The sequence below is a fragment of the Panthera tigris genome, chromosome D2, assembly GCF_018350195.1.
Source record: "Panthera tigris isolate Pti1 chromosome D2, P.tigris_Pti1_mat1.1, whole genome shotgun sequence".
Taxonomy (NCBI): domain Eukaryota; kingdom Metazoa; phylum Chordata; class Mammalia; order Carnivora; family Felidae; genus Panthera; species Panthera tigris.
In genome coordinates, this window is record NC_056670.1 from 22136251 (window position 1) to 22163134 (window position 26884).

A 26884-nucleotide genomic window follows, 5' to 3' on the forward strand; every position below is an offset into this window, starting at 1 on the left:
GGACCCAGCTAAGTGGCTTTATTAAAGCAAGCCAGGGTTACAAAGGACTAAAGCGTGCAGGGTCTCAGTTGCTTGCCTACGGAATGTTTATTTTGGGGAGAAAAATGTAATTTCTTTTCCCTAAGGGGAAAATGTTACTGTAAAAGTTTCTCTAGGGTACTAACACATCAAATAATGCCCATGCAATGATGTTTTGATTAGTTAAGTAAAAAATAATCCAAAGTAAATCTGTGTGTGGAAATAATTGCGGATCTTGCTTCATACAGGGGTAGAGGGCAGCGGTGCGGGGGGGGGGGGTGGGTCACAGAAGGCCCAAGTCCTCCAAAAATGCTTGTGCTGATAAAGCCAACCTGAGTTGTACCAGTTTTTCTTCAGATATTAAACAAACAAGACAGCATATTTTTTTTCAGTTATCTTTCAAGGAGAACACCGGCCAAAGATAGCATGTAAAAAATTGGCAAAGGTATTTGGATAACATAAGAAGTGTGTGCAAAGTTGGGACCAATCTTTATTGAAGGATGAAAGAAAAAAAAATCTGAACACAGTGCATCTTGCCCACATATCTTGGCCCAAGCTAGACTTGAAACAGCAAAGGCCGTACAAGTTCCCAAGGCCTGTCTTTGTAATATCTATAGTCAAATATAGCAAACATGGTGGGAAAAGGTCAGAGAGGACCAGAAGCAATGCTGCTTTTCCAATCTGAAATACCAAATTCATCCTTTGAAGAAGTGGTTGAAAAAGGGTAGATAGTCACTATAAAAAAATGTGTTGTTAAGAATGGATTTTCCAAGTTCTTTCCTATCACACAAGTGCTCTTATCTCCTTGGTTTATCTTTCCTTTCCTAGTCCCATCCAGTCCGCCACCACTGTCGGCTAGGGGGCTGCCTTTGCATTTTCTTATCTGGTTAAGTGAAGGAAAAATACCTAAATTATCCTTTATCTAAGAGCCCAACATCAGGCCAGTCTGACAGGCCATTGTGAACGTTTGTGGGTTCCATCTGGTCCTCCACATAGCTGTGAGCAGGATGGCCAAATGCCCTTCTCCAAAAGGCCAATTCCTGGTTGAGTCTCTTGCTGACGAACACTTGGTGACCAATAAGTATGTCGTTGTTAATATGCCCCTTAAAGTCTTTCATTCTGTGGTAGGACCCCACCTCTTTATATGTCAGTACTGCTTATTATTTCCTTTTCGAGTAGAAACTCCTGTATCCTTTATATTGGTAGAGATCACAATCACATTTTAATGGCCTTCTTTCCTTTGCCAATGAGCACAGGTCTCCTTCTGGCAAAGGTTCACGCAGGAGTCCCTGACCTCCACCTTTGGGGCTTCAAGCTTCCTTCTCCCCCTACAACTTAGGTAGGTTCTTTACAGAAACATTTTTGAAACCATTCAAGTCAACAACACACCTTTCATGCATGTAGTCTGACAGCGCTATGCAAACAGATCAAAACAGCACAGAACAGCTGGGAGCATGGCAGAGAAAAGGAATGTGTAACACGTGGCTTTGGAGAATTTTAGTAGGGAAGCAGCCCGGTGTGTATGAGATGCAGGGGGAGTTGTCAGTGATCGGTGAACATAACCACCAGGAGATGAATGGCTCTGTAAGCTCATACTCATGGAAGATGGAGAGGTCTGTAGGGGAGCGCCTGGCAGGGGATCTGGGGAGAGCAGGGCAGGACCATGCAGTGCCCTGGATGTGAGCAGAGAAATCAAGTCAATACTTTACCAATAGCAGTGAGGCTTCTTAAGTACAGATGTTATGTGGGGAAAACTGTCAAAACACCCTGCAATATATCCAGATTTGGGAGTGATTAGCATGCGCAACTATTTCTTCTAAGCCCATAACTGCACGTTTAGTAGGAAGCAATACTTTAAACCGGTCTTTCCCCCACCCTCCAAAACTGAGTAGCCAAAGCAATGCACGCTCTTAAGTGCAGGAAAGCCATATCAACATCCCACCAATGCCACCAAAGCCTGAGATAGATAAAACTTGAGTCTTAAGAACGGTTGCTTCTTCTATCACGATACAAATATCACAGGGGGCATTGGCCTCTACCACAGAAGGTTGTGGGTTATCATCCAATAGAAACTGGCTATTTTTCACTCAATATACCATTTTCCATACTGAGCAATCTAAGCTCCCTTTAGTATATTCTTAAATCTCATACAATCATCAGAATAAGTTGAATGCATGGGAAATTGAGTGAAGCACAAGTAATTTATTAGAAGAAATCTTATTTAACTCCTGGTCAATGAGAACAGAAAGCATTGACATAAAGAAGGCTTGTTTAACAGGAGAAGGTGAAATTGTGGTAATAAATTCCTTCCCAACACCATCTCTCATTTTCATTCCTTTTTGGCTTTCCCTGAAGAGAAATGATGGAGGTACTTCCTTCCTGTACTGTTCATGTTTTCTCCTGAGAGCAAGACTAGCTGTAGATACAGGAAAGCCTCCATATCAGCCTGAATGCCAGATGGGAGGTCTCTGGGATTAAGCTCCTTAACTCTTTTGAAAGGAAACTATGTAAAACCAGCAAGATCATTCCACCACACAAGAAAGTGTGAAGTGAAAGGGTAAAGAGACTTTACCCAGACTTCTCAGCAATCCTCTCTGAATTCATAAAGGTAAAAGGACTTGTCCCATGCCACTTATCCAATAGTAATACACAGTCATTCCTCTCAGCAATATTAACTGATAATGCACTATGTATCAGGTACTCTTCTAGACACTGAGGATACAGCAATTAAAGATACAAATCACTCATGCTTATCTTCATGCTCATATTCTAGTGGAGAACAAAGACAATAAGCAAGAAAAATATGTACACTAGGTGCTGTGTTAGGTAGTGACAAGTGCCAAACAGAAAATAAAGCAAGGAAGAAGGACAGAAATATTAGGGAACAGAAGATACTTTTGGAATGAGGTGACCAGGGAGGGCCTCACTGAGCAGCTGACATTTCAGTAAAGACCTGAGGAGGTGAGGGAGCTAACATGCTGCTATCTACGGGGGAGAGCCCTGTGGAAAAGGAAACAGCTCATGCAAAGGCTCTAAGGCAGGTTGTCTCCCTTGGGTGAGGGGGGAAATAGCAGGAGCTGAGCTCAGGAAGGCAATGCTGGACCGAGGTAGGGAGGGCCTCATGGGGTCTGGCTCTTACTTTGAATGAACTGGTGGACCGTTGGGATTTTTTAAGCGGAATAACATAATTTATGTTTGAACAGGAGAGCTGACCAAATGGTGGTGGTGGTGTTGGTGGTAGTGATGGTGGTGGTGGAGGGGCATGTCAGGGGGAAAAGGCAGAAGGATGGAACCAGTGAAAAGGTGACAATCCCGAGAGAGAGGCGATCGGACTTTGGCCTGGGAGCAGTGCAGGTGGTGAGAAGTGGCCGCATTCCCTATATTCGTGCAGCGGAGAGTCAGCAGGGTTTGCTGACGGACCGCATGTGGGATATGCCCAAGAGGAGTCAAGGATGATGCTAGAGAGCTTGTGCTGAGTGATTCTGTATTCCCTGTTCCTGGTGCTGACATCTGTACTTTAGCATCTCTAACACTGAACTGTAATTATTATGTTGCTGTCTCCCTGCTGTACCCTGAGTTTCTTCTTCAGGGACTTTGTTCCATTCCTATTAGTTCCTCTTGCATGGTGTATATATAACACAGCGTTTGTGACAAAAGAGGCTCCCAATGACTGTTTACCAAGTAAAAAGGCCTTCTAGATATTGAAGGATAAAGGACGTAGATGCAAATACGTCTGCAGTCCTGAAGTCTAAAAGAAAGGAGTTCAGGCGTATAGTAAGTCAGTTATGGAATACGTTTTAATAAAGAATGAAAACACTATGTGAGCTATTATATTTCTTCAGACAATTACTGCTGAAAGGCAGCCATATAATATCTCTGGTATACAGCAGAGATTAACCAGTTAATATATATTTCTTAATTATTGGAATTTATCTAAAAAGTCCATTTACCCCATCTAATTGGATAGTTTTATAACACTGGGATAATAATGTATTAACGATCACTTCATGGAGTTAGATAATCTCCAGAAGCAAAGGAAATGTAAAGAAATAGGTTACTTTCAACCCACTAATTTCTGTGTTACACAGAATCAAGGCTGAAGGGAACACCCTCTATTTCACAGACCATCTTGTTTTTTTTAAAAAAAACATAGCAAACACTAAAAACAAAAATCAGTAAGATAGAAAGATAGCCAAGGTGATAAGTTGAAAAGACAATCTGCTAATTTGCTTTATCTTTCTGTAATTCAGCACTGTCCTTCAGATGATATCTAGGCTGGGGACACAGGGGTTCCAGGGGAAGAATAAAGTGGTGGAACGATTTTGGAAACCTAATGAATGGCCAGTATTAAAAGTTACTGATAGAACTGTTGATAAGGTTCACTAAGAAACATATCTGTGAAAGTGTTCTGTAAACTTTACACTACCAATTATTGTCCAACAAATATGATCACGGGTTCAAAAGTCACCACAGGATATATTTTATATGTTGTAGCCAATAAGAATTGTGGAACATTCTCATCAAGAGATGTTTTCCTTTTGGTGTACCAGCTCATGTCGTTAACTGAAATATAACTGCTGAAAGCTAGTAACAGAATCATCCTCGGAAGACACTGCAGAATTACTCAACAGTCTCTTTTTTCTTACCACCTAATGTAAAAGGGAAAACTGTAGTGCTGAAATATATTTCCTCATCAGAATGTTATAGTATAGAAACATCACAAACTGATGAGAAGTTAACACACTTAGCTATTATTTGACCCAACTGGTCAAGCTTGCAGTTATTAAGTAGTAATAGAAAAAAAGGTAGTAAGAAGGCAGAACACAAGACGTTAATATACTGAACAATGTGTATGTCCTATTCTCCTTACCTATTCCAGTGGCCTCATTATTCATGTCTCTATGGCACCTTTTGAGGCCATCAATGCTTTTCTGGGCTGCCACAATGGACAGTTTTTCCTAGTCATGTGACCAGTGTTTGGGCAGCAGCCAGCATCTGTCTAGGTCCTGGAACACGAGTGACCCCACTCATCAATCAAGTCCTGTTGCTATCTCATTTGGCACTGTTGTTTCTCAAGGACAGATTCATCCTGGGGCCAGGGCTCAGTTGGACAAAGAAATTCCAGCTTTCTAATGTTTTGTCTTCTGGTCACAATATGAGATGTAGCAGTTCAGAGCAGGAAGGACAGTGCGGGACAGTAGGCTGAGGGTGGTACAGAGCACGGCATGTTTTCTGTCTGCCGGATGATCTGGCATCACGGAAATCTTGTTTGGGTGTTTTAGTGCACAATCTACAAATCTCCACCACATTTAAGTTTTTGAATCCTTTCTATGCATTTAGTCTGATGCATTTTTGTTTATTTGTTTTGGTTAAGCACAAAGCAGTAATAATCCACCTTCAATTTTTTTACTTACTGCCCTCATCTTTGGGCAAATGAATTTAAAATCAATCAATCAATCAATCAATCAATCAATAAATTTAAAAATATGATTATTTAAAAAGCTTTTTCAGTATTTATCTTTGAGAGAGAGAGAGAGAGAGAGAGAGAGAGAGAGACAGAGAGCACGAGTAGGGTAGGCACAGAGAGAGAGGGAGACACAGAATCCAAAAGAGACTCCAGGCTCTGAACTCTTAGTACAGAGCCCAATGTGGGGCTCGATCCCACAAACTGAACTATGAGATCATGACCTGAACCAAAGTCAGACGCTTAACTGACTGAACCACCCAGGTGCCCCTAAAATATGATTCTTATAAGGATCTTGGAAATGACACTAAGAGGACAAACAACCTTACAACTGGAAAATCGTTAGTATTGACATAAGTAATTTTCTATTTAAGAGGGCACTTGTTGGGATGAGCACTGGGTGTTGTATAGAAACCCATTAGACAATAAATTTCATATTAAAAAAGAAAAAAGGAATACTCCTTCAAACAAGGCTTTACAAAAATAATTCACAAATCTAAAAATATTTGTGGAGAAAAGGTGGGTTTCAGGGTGTGGGTCAGTGTACCTCCATTCTTTTTCTCCTGGTCTAGCTCATCTCCTAGCTCATCTTTTCATTTGCTCATTCATTAAGGAGAGGTTAGGCACCAGTGTTTTCTGTCTTTGTCACTTTCACATAGGTACATGATTTGTGATTCTTACTATAAAAATGCAAACATAAAATTCAACCTAGTGAAATAGTTTGGAGTTTGTTACAATGGCATTTCCTTGTAAATGCCTTAGAAGAGCCTGCCATGTACAAGACTGATGGACAGATTCATGCACTCATTCAACTAACATTCATTAAACTCTTACTATGTGCCACGCCCACGCATAGGGCAGACAGACAAAATTCCTGTTCTACAGATAGTAGGAGTCATAGCATAAGGACAACTGAAGAAGATGATGAAGGAGCCAACTTTCAAGTGGTGTGATCATAGTGATGAGAGGGATTTGCCAAGGAGTCCTGAGGAACATAAGGAGGGACATTTCACCTGGATCCTGAAGGTAACAGGGAGTTGGGGGGAGAGTATGGAGGGGACTTCTGGGAATTTGTGCCTCTTATTCTAAAGTCTTAGAATAGTTGTGGTAATTAAGTAGGTAAAGAATAGGCAGGTGGGAGTATAATTTCTATGCATGTGTAATGCACATTTGTGGGCCTAGAGGCTACAGACCATACACAATTAAAATATCGGGTTATGTCTGGAGCAAGACAGGAGGTTGGACAGGCAGGCTGGGACTCAGTCCAGAGAAACAAACCGGAGTGGAGCCTCATATCCGATGTGCAGCTACCTCACCCAGGGAAAGGACACTTCTCGTCCAGCTCTGCACCTGATTCTCAGCCAAGGTGAATGAGCACAAAACAGACAAGGTCATCTGTACATTCCCACAGGTTCTCATTGCACCCTCCAGTTCCAGAATGAACCAACTACAAAAGACCACATGGTTACTATTTGATGGGGAAACAGAGAAATAGAAAACTTTCAGGGAACTGTGGGGTCAACTATCACAGGGTACCTGGTCCAATGTATCTTCTTAGAAAAAGATACAAACATAACCACAGCCGAAGACACAGGCCACTTGGTCAGACTCTGATCCACACAGCTGAGGGCTTATCTCTGGGAAAAGGGAATCAGCATGATTTGGGGACAATTTGATAGTGTTTCATTATTGAGTCTTGAGATTCAAGACCATCCTGTTTCCCATACTCTTCTATTAAGGATCTTGTCCCATTTCCTGCCCTAAGTGCACACAAATAATTTGTATTTCAGTGAGAATTAACTCTAAATTCTATAAATTAAAACATATGTTGTCTACCACATACATTTCCTCAGACATAATAGATTTTTTTGTTCATAAAAATACTTGTACTTAAAAAATATTGAGATACAATTTAAATACAATAAACTTGGGGCGCCTGGGTGGCACAGTCGGTTAAGCGTCCGACTTCAGCCAGGTCACGATCTCGCGGTCCGTGAGTTCGAGCCCCGAGTCAGGCTCTGGGCTGATGGCTCGGAGCCTGGAGCCTGTTTCTGATTCTGTGTCTCCCTCTCTCTCTGCCCCTCCCCCATTCATGCTCTGTCTCTCTCTGTCCCAAAAATAAATAAAAAACGTTGAAAAAAAATTAAAAAAAAAATAAATACAATAAACTTTGCACACTTAAAGTGTTCAGTCTGATTAGTTTTGACTTACGTACGCACCCCAATACTATCATCCCTATCAAAATCATGAACATTTCCATCACCTCCAAAGTTTCCTGTGTCCCTTTGCAATCCATCCCTCCCTCTTCGTCCTCTTTCCCAGGCAACCAGTGATCTACTTTCTATCACCATGGATTGCATTTTCCGGAATTTTATAGACATGATATCACACAGTATGTGTTCCTTCCCTCTGGTTTTCTTCACTTAAAAGCTTTGTCTCTAATCTTTAAGAGATTCTTCCCTTTTGGCTGAGGTTCAGTAAAGAGCATGATAATCATGATGATTCCGCAGTAGTGCTTACCAAAGCATGCCTTGAGGACCACCTGCTTTATAATCATCCAGGGACTGGCTAAAATGTGCTGATTTACCTCTCCCTAGAACTCTGACATCAGAATAGCCAGCATATGCGGGCATACTTAAACCTGCAATTTAGTTCAACCTTTTAGGGAACGACGGTTCCTGTTTCTGGGTCTAGCTACTTATTCCTCTAAGTCTTTCTATTGTTTTGTTTTTTTCTCTAAATTTTTTTTTAACATTTATTCATTTTCGAGAGACAGAGAGAAACAGAGCGTGAGTGGGGGAGGGGCAGAGAGCGAGGGAGACACAGACTCTGAAGCAGGCTCCAGTCTCTGAGCTGTCAGCACAGAGCCCGACACGGGGCTCAAAACTATGGACCACGAGATCATGATCTGAGCCAGAGTCGGATGCTTAACCGACTAAGCCACCCAGGTGCCCTGGTTTTTCTACAGTTTTCTATAACCTGGGCAAACCTTTAGGCCACAGCAGGACACAGGACTTTAGGACAAAGGTTGCAATAATTTTCCTAGATCCCATTGTGCCCACATTTAGAAGCGTGGTTTAAGTTACTTTTCCATATAGTACATGCATTGTGAACTTTCCTCCTTTTCAAGTCTACCATGGGGGTCAGGACTCTAGCGAAGACAGTCCTGTGAGTGAGTAGGACTCCTTTATCACAGGTGCAAAATTCAATGAGGTGCCAAAAAACTACATAATCCAGGTGCCCAATATTAAAAAAACAACAAACAAATAAAAAACAAAATTAAGGCAAAATAAATCCCTGGTGAACAAAATATCAAAATATTAAATAAAGTCAGGACCAGTAACCTTGCCATACTGAGCCATACTGAGTTTGAAGCAGAAAGAAAAAATTAGTGATCCTATCTTTTAAAAGTTATTACTATTTATATTTTATGCCCAATGTGAGTGCCTTATTGCCTCAGCCTAGTCCTGGCCCAGGCTCACCTCCACCTGATATATTTCACTGTCCAACAGGCTTTTTGCTGTCCTGAAATTGTCATTAGAATGTTACTTCTGGCCCAGCATTTATAATGCGCCAGGGACAAGAAGAGCTCATTCAAAGCACCCTATCTGGACACATTAGACATTTCCTACTTTTCCCCTTGCCATTAACCACAAGTACAGCCAATCCCAGACAAACACATAAACACTGGTCACCCATAGTCCTGAATTTTTAAAAGAGCCTCAACCAAGCATTCAAAATGGGATGTATTCATGGTGTATCTGATTACATGTGCCTTCAGCATGAAACTAGACCTATCTAAATAGACACACAGAAACCATGGCTCTGATTAATATTATCATTTAAAACACATACTGCACTTCTCATAGGAGCTAACATTTGAGAAAAATCCGCGTGTGAAAATAATCTGTATTAATAAATGAGTTCCAACCGAACAGAAAATATGCCCAGAAACTGTGGGGTGTAAGGGCAAGGTTCTGCATGTTTAAGTTCACTTTTTTAGGGGAAAGCATGCCATATAAAGGACCCAAGGCTCCTACTCACTCTCAGAAAGTTCACTTGGATGTATTATTATTTTTTTTTTTTAAGCTTTTATTTTTTTTTTCAACGTTTTTTTATTTATTTTTGGGACAGAGAGAGACAGAGCATGAACGGGGGAGGGGCAGAGAGAGAGGGAGACACAGAATCGGAAACAGGCTCCAGGCTCCGAGCCATCAGCCCAGAGCCTGACGCGGGGCTCGAACTCACGGACCGCGAGATCGTGACCTGGCTGAAGTCGGACGCTTAACCGACTGCGCCACCCAGGCGCCCCTGGATGTATTATTTTTAATGAAAATGAAAGCACTCATGTTTAGCTATACAAAGAATTAAGCTATTTGTTATGTATTAAAGAATTTACGAGGCACAATAGCATACTAGAGCTGGTGACAGATGGAGAATACTGGTCTTCAGTGTCCACATAGGACAGCATACAAATTAGACTGGACTAGGGATAAATTTAAGGTAAGCCTGTCATCAGCCATCATCACCAGCCATGACAGCACGGTGGAAAGGGAAGGTATGGGTTCTGGAGTCCGACAGAACTAGCAGGAAAAGTTCAGTTCTACTCTTTCCTAGCTGACTGACCTTGGCCCCTTTCTGTGCCTGTTTGCTCAACTGTGAAATGAGCCTACTTTGCAGGGTCACCACAAGAATGAAGTGGTGGACATCAGGCACAGGCCCGGCCTTGATTAAATTGTAGCTGTTGTTATCACCACCTTCAGTGCCACAAGCTTTATGATGTGTTTGAAGGTTATCCGATCCTGAGACAGATCAACGCTGGAGGTTTTCAAGGAAAGGAAACATAAAATTTGTAATTATTTACGTGTGGGGTGACTATACGAGAGGGACAGGGGCCCAGATATCCTGTTGAAAGGCAGAGCCCACCCTTCTTGTCTCCCTTTTTAGTGCCTAATTGTGAACATTTCATTCTTATAATAGTTTGAGAGAAAAACCGAGAGTGATACCCCTTTATTATTTTAGAGAGGGAGAGAGAGAGTGTGTGTGTGAGGAGGGGAGAGGGAGAGAGAGGGAGAATCTTAAGCAGGCCCTATGCTCAGCGTGGAGCCTGATGCGGGGCTCGATCCCATGACCCTGGGATCATGACCTGAGCCAAAGTCAAGACTCAGATGCTCAACAAACTGAGCCACCCAGCTCCAACCCCGCGCCTCCCCACCCCCACCGCCACTTTAAAAAGAGGCTGTTTTCTTGCCAAAAAAGGGCAGCTGATCACAGTCCTGGTCACTAGGTATAGTTTTGTTCTTGATATTTTAAAAGAGCCAGAAAAAGTTCATCCAAAGTGGATAGAAAGTAGGTGGTGGGAAGAAAGGCTGCGAGAGTTGGGAGTCCTTCACTCCAGACAAGACAGGGTTTGACGGATTCTAAATGTGTTAAGTGGTGCTGAGGCTGCTGTGCCACCTTCCTTCTCCATCCACAGAAGGACTCCCGTACTCAACATTTTTTCTTGGATGGATGATTTCCCTTCCTGAAGAAAAGGGGTCACCTAGATGACCTTGTGAGGCCTCTTCCAGTTCTAAGCCTTCGCACAAATACTGAAGAGCAAAGAGACACCCAGCTCGTCAATGTGGGGGTGGGTTGCAGCCGCATCTGTTTAAAATGGGGCTGAGGTAGCTTGGTACAGAAGAAAGAGTGGGGGCTGGGATTCAGGCAGATGTGGGTTGGAATCTGCCTCTGAAACTCACTCTTGGGCAAGTTACGGGAGTAAAAGAACTCAGCTCTGTCCTCCCCTGTAGCATGGAGATAATCTCTGCCTTCTAGGGTTCCTGAAAGGATTAACTGAAATAATGTTGGCAAGGCACCTAATATTTTGACTGGCACATATAAGCCTTTGATAAATTGGAGCTATTATTCCAGTTGGTTGAAAAATGGGGTGAAAGATTAACGCCCTTCTGCTTATAGTTATACAAATTCCAGTAGGCAGACCGACACCACCGTGGCCTACAGGATCCACACTGCAAGTGGAGCCTGTCCACACCAGACAATGTTTGAGGGGACAACTTATTAACCACTGTGGTCCTTAGGGGCAGAAGACACCAAAGATGAGGCCTAAGGCATCTTGGTAGGGCTCTCGTTTCTCTCACTGTCACCAAAAGAATCACAGGAATTATTTTAAAAAGGTTCCAAATACATCCAGGTATAAAGAATATATCACATCCCACTGATTTGTCATTCACACCAAGTACAGTAAAAAACATCTGTCAAAAAGCAGGTTTGCAAACCAAATGGACTGTCATAAATTGTAATTAGGATTTTTTTCCTTCACGAATGACACAAAGCTAAAAATGGAAGTCATCAAGAAATTGATCAGCTCTTGCAAAGCAATGAAATACAGTGGCCAGAACCCTATATCAAGTAAAAGGCACTCCTATTACCATCAGACTTTTCCACAAAATGCAATTTTTTGGTGTTACATCAATGTGGAATTGCATAATATTTAGCATTTACAGAAAGATGCTGGAGGCTGAGGCAGAACAGCTCTGCTTTTTGTTCTTTACCAGTAGTGCGGTCTGTGGCAGGACACCTGTGAGGCTGTGGAGAACTGGAGAGGACAGAGGAAATACAAGGTACAAACATGCATATAAAGTGAGGCCCACGGAGAGCTGGGCCAGAAACATGGGAGTGTTTCCTGAAGCCCTTCTGCGTCATTCGGAGAATCAAACTTGGCTTGGAAAACACATCCTGTTTCCATCAAAGGAGGAACAGGTTACAGCTGATAGAACCGAGCTTTACAGACAAGGGAGCAGAACAATGCAGTCTGAACTGATGCAGTCACATGAAAGAGCAGCCTATTTTTGTTGGGCATAAACAAACACAGGCATGACACGTGGTGAAGTGACTCCAGATACATCAGGAGCTGGACAAGGCCCAGTGTGGATGCCTGTCAGTGTGAGATCTATGAAGGCCATCATGCCATTAAATCAATCCTAAGCAGGAATCTCACATGACAGTGAAGCAGCCCTTGTATTACCCAAAGATAAGCGTTACATTAAACCAAGTAAAACTCGGGGCCAAGTTAAAACTCGTTCTTTTCAACTGTGTAACATTCCAGTGGCAACATGAAACGGTCCAGAGCAGCTAAACCCAAAACCTTCAGTAAGCTCATCAATAAGCCCATCATCTTCGGACAGCTGTTTGGAAGTGAGGGTGCAAAATGTCCACAGAAATCTATCACATCCATCCTTACTTTGCTTAAAGTCATCATTTTATGATGCTTTAGATATTACAAATCCAACTGCATGGTCCTTAAGTGGCACTTTACTATTATTGTTTGTATGTGTGGAATAACTGGACAAAAGAAAAACCACAAAGTGGCAACTAATATAATAATCAAGAACACCATGGAAAGAAAAGAAATGATAAAACAGGATTTTCAAGGAGAGGAAAAGTATCTACAACTCTGGAAAGTAATCTCAAAAGTCCTCATTACCAAGGGGACATTAACATCGATGTTTTACTTCCCAGATGCCCTTTTCTGAGTCCCCACGAACATCCTTGGTCTAAGTGGCAGATTCTCTCAGGGTGTGAACAACTTCTTAGGAATAGGGCAAACCCTTTCAGCAGTTTATTGAGTGGTTCAGACCACTTGGATAAATGCCAATAAAAGTCTGCTCAGAGCCTTAGAGAGCCACCGGCTTGGAGAAATGTGTGGGGCTCCCAGGTGGCTGAGTACGTTGGGTGTCTGACTTCGGCTCAGGTCATGATCTCACGGTTCGTGGGTTCGAACCCCACATCAGGCTCTGTGCTGATAGCTTGGAGCCTGGAGCCTGCTTTGGATGCTGTCTCTCTCTCTCTCTCTGTCCACCCCCGCTTGTGCTCTGTCTCTCTTTCAAAACTGAATAAACATTAAAAAAAAAAAAAGGAATAGAGGTGCTTTCAGAAATGATTATCTCAATGCCAAGGAGTAACTCATGTGGTTGGAGTATCTGCCTAATCCAATCCTGCGAGGTAACAGGACATTTGAGGTTAACGAGGGACAACTGATTCATGACACCTAAATTCTAAACTTACGATAAAATGTGTTAATTTACAATTAAGAGGTAAGAAAATCTCTTTATCTGGGTTTTGATAGCTTATAACACATTCATCGAGAGAAAGACCTTAAGTTATGGTGGCAAGAAGTTGCTGAATATTCTAAGGCAATTTGACCATGTTCCTACTGTTATTAATGTCCTTCTAGATTTACTACAGGGATTTCACTTGATTTTTCCTTCTTCTGGAATTTTGCTTGATTTTTAATGTAAAATACACATTAGTGCTTCAGTTCATTTTGGAAACGTGCCTTGTGAAGGATTTCAGAGATATTTTTCTTTCTTTTCAAAAATGACCTTCAAATAAAAATAATAGACTTTCAGATAACAAAGCCCAAAGCGAAAAACATCAGACTCTGCTAATGCAGTCAGGAAAAGACCAAAGAGACCTTCTGAAGTGGGGTGGCCGAGTGCTGAAATAACTTAAAACATTTTAGCAAAAGGTAAATAAAGTACCATTCAGGAAACCTGCCATCAAAGCAGCCAGGGCCAGAGGGCACACCAGAAACCTCTAGCTAACGTCCCAGTTTGACTAACACTGGTTGTTTCAAATGAGGGACTTCCTGGGAGGAACCTAGCGTCAAGGCAGACTGCTTTTCTTGACATCAGAAAAAATTCCACATTTTTTTTCTTTTTTCTTAAACACAGCGCAGAATTCAACACATTTCAAGGCCATGTGATGTGGCTTTTGTTGCTTTATGAAGCAGCTGCAGGTTTGGAAAAGGAAATTGTATTCAGGTTCAAACACACTACACTGGTCTTGGTTTACCTGCCATATGCAAAACGCCTGTCTTTGTGATGATCGCCAAAAGTATCCCAAAGCCTGAGAGAAACGCTCACTTCATCAACAACATCCCGGGAACGCTCCAGGACCTGCAGGAGAGAGAGTGCAGTCCTGCTCAGTGTCACTCAGAGGCTCCTCAGGAGAAGGATGTCCAGGTCGGCACACCTCAAGCCTCACTTGACCCACCTGCCTTTAGTTTTGTCATTGCATCTAACAGGACTTGAGCTAAGTCCTAATTCTCTTTCTGGAATCACGTGACCCAAACCCTCCTCATTCAAGAAACCGCAGCCATACGCCCGAGTTTGCGTTTTACTTTTGTTTTCTCTTGTGGCACTAAACACATAAGCTTTCTTTCGCATGCACAAGTTACCCGTACTCCCTGGCAATAGCAGGGGATGTGCCATCAAATCCGACTGGCAATAGCAGTGATGTGCCCTTAGGAGTCTAAAGAAACTCTGTACGTCTTACCTCCTGGCACACTCGGTACTGGTCGATCGCCCACACGGTAGGCACGTGGGTGGCCAGCAGCTGATACTGCGTTAGCGTTGTGTTACACGCTCTGGCACAGATCAAGCGCGTCTTCCCCACGGCGTTGTCTCCCACGACCACACACTTGATGGTTTCAACGTTGGGTCTTTCGTAGTCCATGTCAGTGTCCATTTATAAAACTCTGGAAGAAGAGAGTTACAGAGCAATCACAGGGGAGAGGGGTTCAGGCCGTTTCCCCCTTGTCTGGGCTCTTCGTCGAAGTGCCCAGGCATAAGCGAGAGGTTTGGAACTTCATACTAAACCTAAGTGAAACTCAAGTTTTCTATTTATGTCTCACACAAGTGCAAAAACACCGCCGGCTTGTTATTTTGACCCCAAACGGTTTATGCCGGTTAACATGTTATTTTCTCCTTGGTTTTCTCTAAACACAACCTGCCTACTGAAAATCCATCCAGGCAAATGAGAGTGCTGGCACACATTTATAGCTCACTAGCTACTCATGTTGATCCACCAAAGACACTGGTTACCTGCAGGTTTAACCTTAGACACTGGGGCACGAGCCACCTTGGCAATATTAGTGACCATGCCATCTCAATCTCCCAACGAGCCAATCTCTCTATCTGAAAAGCAGTTTCCTGCAGGCTCTGCACCATCGTGGTGACTTAGGGGAGGCTCAAAAGTGCAAAGAGAGGATCAGCCTGCTTTAACGATGAGTCAACAGTCCAACTGAATTTTTATTTTTTGAATTTTGAATTTTATGAATCAAATTCATAAATTTTATGAATTTGAATTTTATGAATCAAATTCATAAAAACGATATTCTTAAAAGGGGCACCATAAAGCAATGTATTTTTTTTTTAATTCTCTTTCTCTCTGTGTTTTCATTAAGAAATCTGGAGCATATGGTGAAGAATGATTTTACCAGGATGAGGAGCTAGTTTGGAATCTCCCTGAAAGCATCAAGAAAGGTTTAAGAGAGTTGCTGAGTGAGGGGTCAAGAGGAAGAGAAAAAGCTGTCATGAGCTCTGCTTCCCCAGGTGGGGGGTCAGGAACCTCCATAAAACGCAGAGCAGACTGCTTCTTGGCAGCAGCTGGATGGCTGGCCAACCATGGAAGATTCTAAGGTTTTAATGAATTATAATTGCCCTTTTGAGAAAGTCTACTGTTTTTTAATTTTGTTTTTAAAGTAGGCTTCACACCCAGTGCAGAGCCCAACACAGGGCTTGAACTCAAGACCCCAAGATCAAGACCTGAGCTGAGATCTACGGGTAGCATGCTTAAGCAACTGAGCCACCCAGGCACTCTGAGGAAGTAACTGTTAAAAGGAGAAAACTGGTTAGATGGTCACTTTTAATGAGCCAATAATGGTTTTAGTGGTCATATTGGTAAAGAAACTGCTCAGAGTAGGGCCTGATACATAACTGGGGCTCAGTAAGTGTTTGTTTAATTCAACTGATTTGAGAAAAATGATAATTTGGATAATATGAGATTAAGAGTACAGAAGGAGAGACAGAAGAAAGAATATGAAATAGAATGAATACTTTTTCCCAGTTAGGACCATCTGAACATGAGACTGTCTCCTGTAACACCATCACAGGAGGTGATGTTGAACCCGAGACTAGAGACTATTTGGCAAGACTTGAGTGGAGTGATTCAAACAACAGATGTGTGGTGAGGTCAGGATCTGGTCTCAGGATCCTGTCTGTGGTTTATACACCATAGAGAGGCTTAAAATAGATATCTGTGCCCACCAGCAAATGTAGATTCTGAAGGTCTTGGGTGGAGAAAGAGAGGCTTAAGAAAAACTCCAATTCTGATGATCACCCACAGGTGGTGACTCCTCAAATTGATCTCTTTTAAATTCTAGTCTATGGTTTTATTAGTTCCCTATTTCATAGTCTAACGTGGCAAAAGCCTGACTTTGGCATCAGATCAGTGGTCCTGCAATACCTGCCAGAGAACATTTAGCAAAGTCTGCAGACATCTTTTGCTGTCACAATGGGGTTGGGGGAGAGGCCAGAGATGTTTTGAAACATACTATAATACAAGGTACAGGTCCCACGACACGGAGTAATTGGGGCCCAACGGTCATAGTGCTGAGGTTGAGAAATCTCAGCCTTAGAGGAGATGTGACTTTGAATCCTACTCTCCCCATTTTCCAGCCATTTTGTCACTGGACAAGACATTTGCACTTTCAGCCATAGCTTCCGCATCTGTTAAGTGGGAACTATAGTACCAGGCTCCTAAAGTAGTGAGGATTTGGTGAACTGACTGATGTACCTGACACACCCATGACTCCCAGGATTCTAATTGTGGTGCTGAAGGTGAGTTGAGTGCCTTGAGGGGACAACAAAACAGTCAGGGGAAGCCCAGGATTAGCCGTGAAATCATAAACTTAATAACCACGAAGATCTATATGAAGGACGAATTTGAATAGAGCAATCACAGAGTAATTCAGTGAAAAACAAGCATAAATGCAAGATGGAGCAGAGCTGACTTTGAGTCAAGAAGGCAGGGAAACTTCTGGGTGGGAGTTGGACACAGTTAGCTAAGCGATAATAGAATTGGAAAGGTAGGTTAGAAATATTTTCCTGGGGCATTTCTAGCTTCTAGGATAAAAAATGGTAACACTTGTTGTGGATAAGAAATTTGATATGTTTCTGGTGATATTACTGTAGGGTATATACCCTGTGTCAGAAAAACAGGATCTGTTTGGAGCTTCACAACTCTGGAAACTAAGGTACATTATTTTGATCATCCTAAGTGGTGGAAAATCTTACTCTTTTGAAAGTGAATTTTATTTTTTTAGATGGATAAAAGCCATGGAGAGCCAATCCTTAAAATTCGGGGGAACGTTTGGATTTAGTCAAAACTGAAATAGACACACACAAAATACACAGTTGGTTTTCTTGTCAGATTGCAAACTAGCTTTGAGAGCAGCCCCCTGAAAAGAACCCCCCAAATAATTTGAATCATGACAGCATTGGTGGAAGAGCTGTGTAGCTTTTACACAAGACTACTTTGAAGGGGATGAAAGCTCTCCTGCTTTTATATTAAGGCTATGATTACAAAACTATCGTTACTTATTTATAGACACACCTCATGCACAGTTCTGAAAAGAATTTCTGTGTCAAGGGTGAGAATAACATCCATGGGTCCTCTAATCTCTAGCAATCTGCTCAAAACCCAAGTGACTGCCAAAGGTGCTAAACCCTGTACAAAGGGGACAACATGGAAGGGAAGTGAAAGGCAGGGCAGAATTAAACACTCGTAGCCCAGCTCACTCACTGCAGACGTGGAATTTCCAGGAAGGGTTTTCTGGATTCCAAATACTGCAAATCTTTTCTTTGGGGTATAAATTTGATTTTGTGGTAATCTAAAAATTATTTTAAGTGTAAGAAGTCACAGCCAAGCATGCAAAGTCATGCTACACATGTATTGTAAACTGATTGTTCATCCTTTATAAATAAAGTTATAATTATAAAAATATGCAATATTATCCTTCTTTACTTGTTATGGGCTCTAATTTATTCATATTTAGCACTCTTACAGTTGAATGAGCTCTTAGGACCATCTGGTTAATGACTATCTGGTTTCTGACTTTCATTTACCTAGAATGAGAGCAATAAATATTATTCCTTTAACACTGTTAATAAATTTCACCACCACGAACCCTGCCTATCAGTGCAGATACTCTTTTGCCTTTAGATATGAATCTGAGGAAACAAAGAAAGTATAAAAGAAAGAGCTAGAAAGGACTGACACTGGTAGCCTATTACCACGGCAGCTTTGTAATCTTACTCAAAACTGACCTGACCTTCATTTCATACTTTTTCTGAATCCTCGGGACATGGATGCTGACCATTAAGTGCTGAAGGACATACCCGCACACGGTGGATGTCAGAAGCAGTTAAGTTTAGAACTGACCAGTGAACAGGACAACGTGGTGGGTGGGGAATGAGGACTCGGTGAGGTGGCCCAGGGTGGCTGCCCCCTGGGTGTTGGTGCCTACCATCAACTTAGAGACTGTGGTCACGATGGCCCCATGTGCTCACACTGTGATTACTGTCACCTTCCGGACTTCAGGTCTCTCCTGAAGGTCCACATTCACCACCAGCTCAGCCTTCTTGTCACGTCCACAGGGCAACACATCCTACATCTAGCCTCTCGGCTGCTCCACCTAACCTTCCCCACACTCTACTTGGGCTGTTCATGCTCTTGGCCACGTGCTGGATATTGTTGTCATCCAGAAACATTTTACCCCTGAAATGTCGAGTTTCAAAATCCTACTCTCGAAGTAAAACTCCTATCTTTATAGCCTCTGCTTGGTGAAACGTGGGCGCGGCAGCAACTCCCATCAGGAGACAGAATCTGTTTCCCTTCCTCTAGAATCTGAGCTAGCCTTGTGACTGCGTGGCCCATTCCAAAAGAATGTGGTGGTGATGCTCTGTGAGTTCCAGAGCCAGGGTCTCCAGAAGGCCTGCAGCTCCACCCTCACGCTGTTGGAATGCTGTTTTGAGGTTGTCCTCTGAGGAAGCTGGCCTAGCCCCACAGAGGACGAGAATTCCCAGTGAGAATAACCGAAGCAGCCCTGCCGATGGCGTCACCAGATGCCATATAGTGTGAGGCTACCTGAATCCTCTAGCCCAGCCAATTGTCCAGCTGAATGAAGCTTTATGAGTGAGCCCAGCTAAGGAATCACCTAGCCAACCTACAGAATCAGGAGAAAGTACAGATTATTGTTTTAAACCACCATGTTTTGGGGTGATTTGTTATCACGAGCAGGGGAGGGGCAGAGAGAGATGCACACAGAATCCGAAGCAGGCTCCAGGCTCTGAGCTGTCAGCACAGAGCCCGATGCAGGGCTCGAACCCATGAACCGTGAGATCATGACCTGAGCCGAAGTTGGATGCTTAACTGACTGAGACACCCGGGTGCCCCTGGATGATCTTTTCCACCTAGGGTTGATGGATCACGCCAACTTTCTCTTCACCATCATCCTCAGCATCTTGTATTGCATGTGTGGGAGGCAGAATAATGGTCCCTCAAGGATGTTAATGTCCTAATCTCTGGGATCTGCGAATACGTTCGGCTACATGGCATGGGGCAAATAGGGTAGCAGATGAAATTAAGGTTGCTAATTGGCTGACTTTACTCTAAGGAGCTCATTCCGGATTGTCTGGGAAGGCCCAATGTAGTCTCTCGGGTTCTTTCATATAGAAAAAGGAGGTAGGAGATCAGAGTCAGAGAGATATGTGAAGATGTTACATTGCTGGCTTTGAAGATGGAGCCAAGGGCCATAAACAAGGAGTGCACGTGACCTCTAGAAGCTGAAAAAGGAAGGAGACAGATTTTTCTCCTAGAGCTCCAGAAGGAACGCAGCCTACCAACATCTTAATTTTAGCCCAATGAAACCCATTTCAGATTTTTAACCTCCAGAGCTATAAGATAATACATTTGTTTTGTTTTAAGCCATGACATTTTTGGTAACTTTTTACGGCAGTGATGGCATGATGGCATGCTTTTGCCCCACAGAATGGTTTCCTAAATTCTAAATGTCGTTGGCTGCTTCAGTCCCTTTAACATATACCATTCCTGCAGCCAAGCCTCTACCACTCCTTGTCTGCCTGGAAAACTTCATTCGTTCCTTAAAACCTTATTCAGATATTACCTCCTCTAAAAAGCTTTCCTAATTGCCCTGCCTCCACACAGACTGATTTACTTTCTCCTCTGTATCATAAATGGTTCCGGGAGAATGAATCACAAGCACAAATACATATATACCCCCATTTTTCCTATATTAGCAAACCATAGAATGGTCGTTTGTGAACTTTTTATTTTTCCTGTGGCTATATCTTCAAAGTGCACATCTAATGCCCTTAATGAATCATCAAGTGTTTCTGGGGTACTACGGTATGCCAAAGGGCTTGGAATATAAGACTATACCATGCCCCACTTTAGTAAAGCTTTCTTTGACTATTCATTCTGGTCCATAGGTCCCCCATAATTTGTGACCCTCTTCTAGGAACAACCATGACTTGAATAGTGACATAGCCAAATCTGAACTTAGCTGACCTCATCTCCTTTATAAATCATTTCTCTTCCCAATGGTGGTACTTTTTCCTACTTTCAGTCCTTGAGATGACGGCCTTCCTGGTGTCCTGTTCCTCTCTTAAGACACAGGCTCTTAGGAAGTGTCAGACACATTCACTATGGCTCAATGACCATCAGAGTCCTGTCTCCGTAATTCAATAATTCAGAGGCACTGTGGGTGATGAAACTCAAGATATTCTTGCTTGCTCTGGATAGGTGCATTTTAGTACAGAGCCACTCTTTTTTTTTTTTAATGTTTACTTATTTTTGAGAAAAAGAGAGAGAGAGAGACAAAGAGAGAGAGACAGAGAGAGACAGAGCACAAATGGGGGAGGGGCAGAGAGAGAGGGAAACACAGAATCTGAAGCAGGCTTCAGGCTCTGGGCTGTCAGCACAGAGCCCGACATAGGGCTCAAACCCATGAACCGTGAGATCATGACCTGAGCTGAAATTGGACGCTTAACCGACTGAGCCACCCAGACGCCCCAGTACAGAGCCACTCTTTACGTCCAGGTGAATGTGTGAGTCTCTTCTACCATGAGAAATTCAGATATTAGGGAGGGTGGGCAGGGAAAGTTTATCATTTGTCTATGATATCTTACTAAAGCATTGTCTAATTGCTCCAAATCACCCACCATCGGAATATGCCAACTCTTCCCATCACCTGTGTTGTGTTTCTTGTTCTGCCTGCTCTTTGAATCAGTGTGGTGAGCAGTCCACTCAAAGACAAAACTCTAAGGCCAGAGAAGGCCTCTGTACTTCCAGTTCCGTTCAGCTGTTCATAGACAGTTTGAACAATGCTATTGCACAACCACTAAATTTTCTTGTCCTTTAGAAAAGCATATAGTCTGAACTTTGAGAAATAATTTAAGTTGGTCATTAAAAAAAATACTAGTGGAACAAATTTTTGTGTGTTGGAAGAGTTAGCTCAGAAAGAAAAACTGGGAATTGTATATTATTGACAGAAACAAAAGAGAAATGTTAAGAGTTGCATAATAACTGTAGCCAACAGCCAAGTTTCAACTGTGCAGATTTCATTATCCTGAGCTCTTAATCACCAGTCCTAGGCAGGCAGGAGCTGCTCTGTGCATAATATAAACATCTCAGCTGGAATGGAGAACGGGTCCAGATCTGGGAAAGAGGCAGTCAGGGCTGGGCTGCGCTTCCCTAAATCAAAAGTTTAAAGAAATATATCTCTAGCATAAAATCGCCTTTCAAATCAACAATATTTTTTTCAACTGAAAGTTTTGATTAAAACAGAAAGGAAAAGAGTTTAAGTAACAGAAAGGACAGTGCATATAAGTTCAGGAATACAGATAATACAGAGACACCTTTTAAAACATCCACTCATTATCCTCACGAGAGCCCTGTGATAATGGAGATGTCCACAAGATCATGCTCCCCATTTTTTTTAAACTTGTCAGTGGGGAAGGTGAGCCAGGATTGGAAATAAAGTTGCTATCTATCCCCTGCCCTTAGTAAATGCTGTCCCAGTTGAAAAATAAGGAATAAAAAACTTAGCTTAAAAGATGCATACATAAAAAATCCAGGCTAGTTTTCAGAACCACCATAAGTAAACTGTATGCTACGTTCTAGACATTCTGGTTGATTTTGTCTACAAATAGGCCAGGTAACCTCTCCTTTGGTGACTTTGCTCTTGCTACTCTACTCAGACATCCTTTCTCATGCCCCTGACCCACCACTGAAATTGTTCTGCACCTTTAGGGCTCAGGCAGTCATAATTAAAGAAATAATAGGCTGAGTGCTTTATGAGTGGCAGGCCTACAGTATTAGGTATGCAGTGGGAAACAGGCCAGGCGCTATTCTTGCTCTCATGGACTTCGTAATCAGGCGGGGAGGAACAGGTAGTTGTAATCATAGACTTGATTTCAGTTCCTTGAAGAACGAAAGGGTGTTATGAGAAAATAATGGGTGGGAGGCCTGCAGGAAAGACGAGGGAGGCCTCTGTGAGGAGGGCCCATTTTCTGGCTACTTGAAGAATGAGCAGGGCCCAGGCATGAGGAGGGAAAGGAAGCAGGCCCACTGGAGCTGGGGCAGGGGAACAGGAGAGAGGAAGGTCGGACAGGAGGCAGGTGTCACATTACACACAGCCTTTTAGGCTACAAAGGGGAACCTGAATTTTGTTCTAAGTACAGTGAGAAGACACTGAAATGTTGTAGGCAGAAGAATAACAGGTTCTGATTTGCTTTTTAAAAGCATCACTGATGCGGCACCTGGGTGGCTCAGTCAGTTAACAGTCCAGGTCATGATCTCATGGTTTGTGAGTTCAAGCCCCTCTTCGGGCTCCATGCTGATAGTGTGGAGCCTGCTTGGGATTCCCTCCCTCTCTTTTTGCCGCTCTCCCACTTGTGCACATGGTGTGCTCTCTCTCTCTCAAAAAATAAACATTTAAAAAATGGTTTTTTTTAAAGCAAACACTGAGACTGCTGTGTGGAGAGCATAGCGTGGGGAGTGGAAGGACTGGTTAGGATGCCCCCAGGTTCTCCGGGGAGAAGGATGGGGGCTTGGACCAGGAACTGGTCGAGATGGAGCAAAGTAGACAGATAGTAAGTTACACTTTAGAAGAAGGTGCACTGAAAACATTCTTCCTTTATACCAGGAATTCCTAGGGTATTCAACAAGTTCCAATTTGTCACATTGGCAGTTATGCTTATAGGTGTATGTAGTTGCTTTCACCTCACCAAGATTATACATTTTTGACAGCAGAGACTGTTATTCACCTTTAAATCCTCAAGTCTTTTCAATGCCTTGGCCATTTGTGGCTTTCAATAAATATTTGTTCAGTGGGATATCAAAGTACAGCGATTCCACCTTCCTCAGGAAACCCTCCACCTGGATCCGCTTGCAGACTTGCACTCAGCTATCTCTGGTGACTGATCACTAAGCCCGTGGCCTCGAGAGCAGCAGCATGTGGCTAAGCCCACAGTCAGTGAGAGGAACACCTTGAGGGACATCTGTGTGGCCCATCATGAGAGTGGTATTTGACAGATGGCATCACACCAGCCGTGGCTCCCCATCAGGAAGAGCATCAGTAACCATGGGAACCACCAGGGACCAAGAACCAGGCCCCTTCACCAAATGATAAGGCAGGGGGCAGGAGGGAGCCCATATATAGGCACAGTGGAGCTTAGGGCTGAATTTGATTGGGGAAAAAAAGTAATGTCATCATTTGTCATGCTCTAGTGGGGACAGCCAATTTATGAATCTCAATAATATTCACATGTAAGTGTCTCATAAAACTCCCATCAACTTGTGGACTTCAACATCCCCATTCAAGGGATTTCTAACCTTTTTGGTGAGTCACTAATTGGCTGGGAAAGAAGTGGAAAATGGAGGTACATGCACCCACTACCTATGGAGAGTGATTTATAAATGAATCTTGAATGAGGAAATTCAATCTATGCCTAAAAGACATCACAAGAGGCAATAGGTTGGACCTGAAGGCAAGACAGCATTGGAATACATGCCTTGGATCTCCTGCTACACAGTCTCACTGAAATTAACCTTATTCTGCACAAAGAGCAGACTCCACAACAGTATCAGAATAAAGCTAAGGAGTAACCATATACCAGAAATTGGAAGGATTTCTGCCAAATTCACTTCCATGGAGCCAAGTGAGAACATCACTGAAGACCAAGCAGACTGCCCATTTCCACAGGGAAAAGAGCTGGGCTGGGAGGTAAGTAGGATGCTCTTGGGCACAGATGCTCATAGTCTGGAGTAATGAGAGCTGACCTGACATGGGACCGAGGTGGAAGAAATCAGCTGTGGAAGCCACTGGAAAGTCATGAGGAACCTGGTATGCTGTCCTAGGGGAGGATTAATTCCAGTAAGCACCCCTTGCTGAGGGTGTACCAGGTAGACAGCACTGAGCATGGAAAAGACTCATTTTTGTTTTTCCTCCCCCAGCCTGCTTAGCCAAGCTGTTTCAGTTTTGATACTGCCACAGAAGTGACTGATCTTGTTAATGTGACAGGGGTAGGGGTAGGGGTGCAACCTCTAAGGCTGACCATTGGTATATCTTCAGTGGTGACACTCCTCACTAGTGGTCTTTTTAAAAAATTTTTTATTGAAAACTTTTTTTTTTAACGTTTACTTATTTTTGAGACAGAGGGAGACAGAGTACAAGTGGGGGAGGGGCAGAGCGAGAGGGAGACACAGAATCTGAAGCAGGCTCCAGGTTCTGAGCTGTCAGCACAGAGCCTGGTGTGGGGCCCGAACTCACGAATCACAAGATTATGACCTGAGCCGAAGTCGGATGCTCAGCTGACTGAGCCACCCAGGCGCCCCCTCATTAGTGATCTTATCTTACCCTCCACAGATGCCTCTACATGCACAAGACTGAATAGCTTTGCTTGTCCACTCTGGAACTGAGTGGGCTCCTGAGTCACTATAGAGCTCTACTTTGCTCTCCAACACAGCCTGGGTTATCTAAGCATTTGGAATATACTTTAATCCTTGGCCAGAGGAATCCTTTTCTATGTGGATGGAGTAAACAGAGACCAGCTAACATATGGTCTATTAAAAACCCTGACATGAAGGAAAGGTCTTCTACTGAAGTAGATATACTGTAAGAAACAGCAAAAGAAGGGGTGCCTGGGTAGCTCAGACAGTTAGTGTCTAGCTTTTGATTTTGGCTCAGATCATGATCCCACAGTTTGTGAGATTGAGCCCTGCATTAGGCTCTGTGCTGATAGTGGGGAGCCTGCTTGGGATTCTCTCCCCTTGACCTTCTTCCCACTCGTTTTCTCTCTCTCTCTCTCAAAATAAATAAATAAACTTAAAAAAAAGAAAGAGCAGAAGAAAATATTTCTTTAAAAATATCTGAACCATGTAATTGGTCACACAAAAGAAGATAATGCAGGTATACAAACTAATAGCACATGAGCCTATAAAGAGGCAAAAGACAAGTAAAGACCATGTATAAGTGAAATATAAGAGAGCCAAATTAAAAAGCATAATGGCAACAATAAAGAGCTTTGAAAATGTAGTAAAATGGATTCATGAGGTACAGACCAGACATGAGAAACTATGTATAGAAGGAAGGCCACCTACAAATGATGTAACCGAAGATAATAAAGAGGCTGACCATTGATAGGCAATCCCCGGATAGTATGGCTTCTTGAGGAACTAAAGGAGCAAACCTTGATTTAATAAAACAAAATTTTCCCAATACAAAAAGGAGAAGAAGGAAAAAAGAAGACTCTAGATCTATTTTCAGTAAAAGGTTTAAATACCAGTGGCAGAAAAAACTGTATAATAAACTTACAAATATTTTAGCAAAACATCTTCTAAAATTAACAGCCAAAGGCATTTCTTTCTAGAAGGAAATAATAATATGGACGACCACACACTTCACCAATACACTACTTTAAGACAGTAGAAAAACACAGAGCCTCGAAAGAAAAAGGACATAATAACAAGTTTCTGAATCTGGTCAAATTGTTATTTATGTAAAGGGAACCATAAGACTATTTTTAGGTATAAAAGACTCAGGGAGCAAAAACTCAGATTTCTTTGAATTAAACTGCTCAAGGATACTTGACAAAACACTCAGAGATAATTCAAGATTAAAAACTAAAACAAACAAACAAACAAACCAAAAAACGTCTATTTCTGTGTAAAAGGACTGTGGAAACCAAAACCAACTGAAAATATAAAACTAACCTGCATAGTTATTTTGATTGTGATTTCAAAATTAGATAGAAAAAGTATCTGTAAAAGATAATTTAGGAGGTAAAAAAAAAAGGCAATTTGTGGTAAAAGCATAACAGTAATAATGAACCTTCACAGACCAAAAAGCATACACTAAAAATGAAGACAAATTCTATAAGGAGAAATCAATGAAAATTATCTACATGTAGGAGATGAAGAATCAGAATCAACATCAGATTAAGAAAGCAAAACTGAAAAACAACACAGGGAGGG

At 42.5% G+C, this 26884-nt stretch overlaps 1 protein-coding gene across 13 annotated transcripts in view; it reads right to left on the reverse strand.

Moving 5' to 3' along the window:
• RHOBTB1 (Rho related BTB domain containing 1) overlaps positions 1-26884 on the reverse strand; it is a 266985-nt gene that overhangs the window by 23956 nt on the left and 216145 nt on the right. For 11 of the 13 annotated variants that reach the window (XM_042960308.1, XM_007095790.3, XM_042960309.1 and 8 more), the window contains 2 exons: positions 14822-15023; positions 14339-14442 (listed from right to left, as the gene is read on the reverse strand). In XM_042960308.1, coding sequence (XP_042816242.1) covers positions 14339-14442; positions 14822-15013 — 296 coding nt within the window. In that variant the 5' untranslated portion in view covers positions 15014-15023. Of the gene's footprint in view, positions 1-14338; positions 14443-14821; positions 15024-18854; positions 19108-26884 lie in introns of those variants that run through there. The other 2 variants (XM_042960314.1, XM_042960317.1) reach the window with 2 other exon arrangements.